At 33.6% G+C, this 1,912-nt stretch overlaps 1 protein-coding gene across 1 annotated transcript; it reads left to right on the top strand.

Moving 5' to 3' along the window:
* Nucleotides 1-5: 5 nt before the first annotated feature.
* On the top strand, nt 6-1,412 carry LOC117117374 (tetratricopeptide repeat protein 17-like; the record flags this gene model as incomplete). The annotated part of the gene is made up of 3 exons (XM_033261654.1): nt 6-29; nt 350-469; nt 1,242-1,412. Coding segments are annotated over 3 exons (300 nt in total), but the record flags the coding sequence as incomplete, so codon positions are not given.
* Between the last annotated feature and the right edge of the window lie 500 nt (nt 1,413-1,912).

Raw genomic sequence — 1,912 nt, 5'->3', positions numbered from 1 at the left:
GAACAAAGATTGCAATTGCTTTATCAGAAGTATGTAGTCTGTAGTTATTATGTTGATTATGATGATAATATTGACAATATGTTTGTTGCAGTGATGAAGCAAAGATGATGGATGAAGTTGATGCCAGTAATATAAACAAATATAATTGAAATCTTGGCAATTTCAATGTTGATGAGTACTTGATGTTGATTACATAATATTGACAATAATTGGCAAGCATTACTGAGGAAGATTGATTATGATTGCAACAAATGTGTAATATGTTAATAGGTATCAAAAAGATGTATGTAAATATCTAATTGGATATGTTAATTTTTAAATAATGATAATTATATTATGCTAATTACAGAACCGTAACAACTGGATAGCTGCAAATGTAGCAAGTTTATTTTGGCGGGTTGCGGGTGATGCGAAGAAGGCCATTGATTGCTCACGTGTAGCCCTCTTCAGCTCTCCTTCAGAACATAAGGCAAGGCATTAATGATAGTTCTGAAAATGTTCAATTGTGAATGCTCTTTAGGGGTACAATGATCCAACATTTTTTTGGCAAATGGGTGGTACCGGGGTCAGCTGCAGTTGTTACCCTCCCTCTATATCAGCCAGTGCTACAGGGGGTCAGCCACAGTCTGTAGTGGGGATATCAGACATGGCCTTGTTAACCATTGTAGATTAGCCCATGATACAGTGGTTCATTTGAAGTTTGGAATCTATAGTGAGGACATAAATATGCCCTTGTTACCCTTCCCTATATCAGCCAGTGCTACAGGGGGTCAGCCACAGTCTGTAGTAGGTGTCTCAGACATGGCCTTGCTACCCACTCTAGATTAGCTCATGGCACAGTGGGTCAGTTGCAGTTTGCAATATGTAGTAAGGACATCAGACATGACATTCTTACCCTCTCTGTATCAGCCAATGGTCTTGAACCTTTAATTAAATAAATCGGTGCTTGAAAGTTTTACTGTATTAATAATGATAATAATGAAAATTTATAGTTACTGTATTGTATATCATCTTCTCTTGAAGACGATCTGAAGAATCTAATTGATACGTTGAGATATCAGAAAATAATCCATCTATATCTTCACATTATGTATCAAAACCATTTCATCGTGAGCATTTTATAATACTGTAATAACCTTCAAAGAAGATAATGATAGTGATGTTATTGCTTAGTAATTATAATGTTAATAAATATTAATACTTTTTTTATAACAAAATGCTTCTGTAATTTTTGTCTCTAGGATTTAGCTCTGATTAATTTGATGAACATCCTCCATCGTGCTAATTATACCCAGGATGCAATTGTCATTGGCGGCATATCAATGGAAACATCCCCACATCTGGTTATCAACTGCTTAACTCTTGCCAACATCCATTTTTCTGTGGTGAGTTTGTAAAACTTTTTAAGATAGTTATACAGTAGGAAATGTAAAAATATGAAGTAAAATGTAGTGCATTGAAATAAAAAAAAGTATGGAAATTACAAATAAAAAAATTTCAGGCAGCATTTATACATGTAACGAACAGCTAGCGACAAGGTGGTAGGTTGACTTGTTGCACTCATAAGTTCCACAGTGCAAATGATAAAATGATAGTTTGTTAAAGCCGGATGCCATAATTTATGAGATTGGCGAAAACTGTGAGAACGACTAGTTCACATACAGATACATACTACTAATTAGAAACGTGATTAATAACTGAGTTAACGAAATACTATTTAGTAATAAATATAAACATGACTCTGAGTTGATGACAACAACGATAAATACTATTGTTATTGATATTAATGCTAGTTTACAAAATTAGAAAACGTGATAATTGGCTACAGTTAATGCCGTTGTTGATTTTTAATGTTATGTTAATTGGAATAAGGGATAATGGTAATATCAACATACTATATTAATGTTGTTAA

This window comes from Anneissia japonica, unplaced genomic scaffold, assembly GCF_011630105.1.
Source record: "Anneissia japonica isolate Jap-2015-1 unplaced genomic scaffold, ASM1163010v1 scaffold286928_len1912_cov303_single, whole genome shotgun sequence".
Lineage (NCBI taxonomy): Eukaryota > Metazoa > Echinodermata > Crinoidea > Comatulida > Comatulidae > Anneissia > Anneissia japonica.
This window is presented reverse-complemented; position numbering and strand designations above follow the sequence as displayed.